At 37.0% G+C, this 1,705-nt stretch overlaps 1 protein-coding gene across 1 annotated transcript in view; it reads right to left on the bottom strand.

Moving 5' to 3' along the window:
• Window positions 1–485: 485 nt before the first annotated feature.
• LOC107592438 (squalene monooxygenase-like) overlaps window positions 486–1,705 on the bottom strand; it is an 8,109-nt gene continuing 6,889 nt past the window's right edge. Inside the window, exon 11 of the mRNA XM_016281949.1 lies at window positions 486–1,705. This exon is cut by the window's right edge and continues 10 nt beyond it. Coding sequence (XP_016137435.1) covers window positions 1,523–1,705 — 183 coding nt within the window. The 3' untranslated portion in view covers window positions 486–1,522.

The raw sequence follows: 1,705 nt of genomic DNA, 5'->3' as shown, positions 1-1,705 counted from the left end.
CATACCGTATTTTCTGAGTGAAATTGCATATTCATTGGGATAGGTACTGTATGTAAGGTGGTACTTCATTTCATCTGTGGCAAACTGAGCAGATCACCAAACTGTTTCAGGGGAGTGGCTGGAGCAGAAAGAAAAAAAATGCCTTTTATTTTACAAATTTTAAAATGGAGTTTATTTAAATTATGTACTCTGACTAAATAAGTTATGGTATTAGCCATATTTTAAACTGCAAAATTTAAATGTAATTTGAATTCACATCAAAAGACGCTGAACGCGTCTGTTATAAGTCGCTCTCTGATTATGATGGGTGACAAAATAGGAGGGGCAGTGCTTGTAGGAAGGGTTTTGAGGCTGTTATGATATGACTGGTTGCAATGACAGCTCCGTTTCACTCATTGACAAGATATATCAAGAACTTTGCAACTGTAGCACTGACGCAGATGTAGAATCATGTTTTTTTTAATCTTTTTATTTTGTTTACAAGGTCAGAGTGACACTGTTTTCATCCTGCTACCTGGTGGACATACTGTGTTTTGCACAAAATGTTGCTTTTACTGTAGTTATTTATCCCACAGACAAGCCTGTAAAACAGGTTCTCAAATGTCACTGGGTCATTCCAGTCTGTCAAACTATATGACTCTATATCAATATACAAAGAGGACAAATTCTTTGAAAGAACAGTCCGTAGAGTGGCTACACAGAGCCAAAAGTGCTATGAACACAGAACCACGAGCTCATGGCTGAATTAGTTAACCTCAGAAACCAAGTAAACCTCACATTAAAGCTCTTGTCTTCGTTCAGTAAACATCCACATGATTTTACTCTACACTGAATGCCATATCCATTGCACATAGAATTTTTTACTAAATGTTGACTTGAAAACTGTTTTTAAACAACAGATAGATAATGGAAGGCCCCATGTGAAAACCGTGACAAATGGACGCAATTTTGAAAAACTTTGAAACCACAATAAAGCAATACATGAAAAGGAAAACTATTACTTCAGCTAACAAATGAGATGCAGTCCCATTGATTTTCCTTGGTTCTTGAAAACAGTGAAAACATCTACACAATTTTACAAGTCCAGCAGCCTAGTGGTTTAACCATTATGAATTGAATGAACTTCTTTTGCACTTAAAAGCAGGCATTTCTGACTGAAAACTTAATTTTGACCAGATTTACTCAATGCATATTCCTCAGAAACAGATTGCATACGAAATGGTTTGTAAATGCTATTTCATATAGACTTGAAAATACAGCACAGGATTTACATAATCATTTAATTTGCAGGGTAAGGCAAATTTCACTACATCATTAACTTACACTTAGTGTATGAAAATATAAGGCAGGGTCTTTGTCTGTTAATATCAGACACCATATGCATTTCCTCATCAGAGACTCGTTCCTTGTGCAGTATGTCTGATATGAATCCCTTTTTCCCAAAAAAATTAGGCACTCAGATGTGTCAAGTTCACCTACTGAAAAAAATCAGTTTGTTTTTCAGTTTGAAAGAAGTTCCTTCCTAGTAAATCAGGTACTGTAACTCCGAGTAAATGAGAGGAAACATGACGGTACAGGCTCTGTACAGGATGGCTGCGCTGTTGACCAGCGCTCGTGGAATCGTGAGCCAGGATTCAGACCTGAAGCTGAAGAATATGGCGTATAACGCCACAGCGAAAAAGTGACCGATCAGAGTAAAGGGTTT

The sequence above is a fragment of the Sinocyclocheilus grahami genome, unplaced genomic scaffold, assembly GCF_001515645.1.
Source record: "Sinocyclocheilus grahami isolate Dianchi unplaced genomic scaffold, SAMN03320097.WGS_v1.1 scaffold153.1, whole genome shotgun sequence".
Lineage (NCBI taxonomy): Eukaryota > Metazoa > Chordata > Actinopteri > Cypriniformes > Cyprinidae > Sinocyclocheilus > Sinocyclocheilus grahami.
This window is presented reverse-complemented; position numbering and strand designations above follow the sequence as displayed.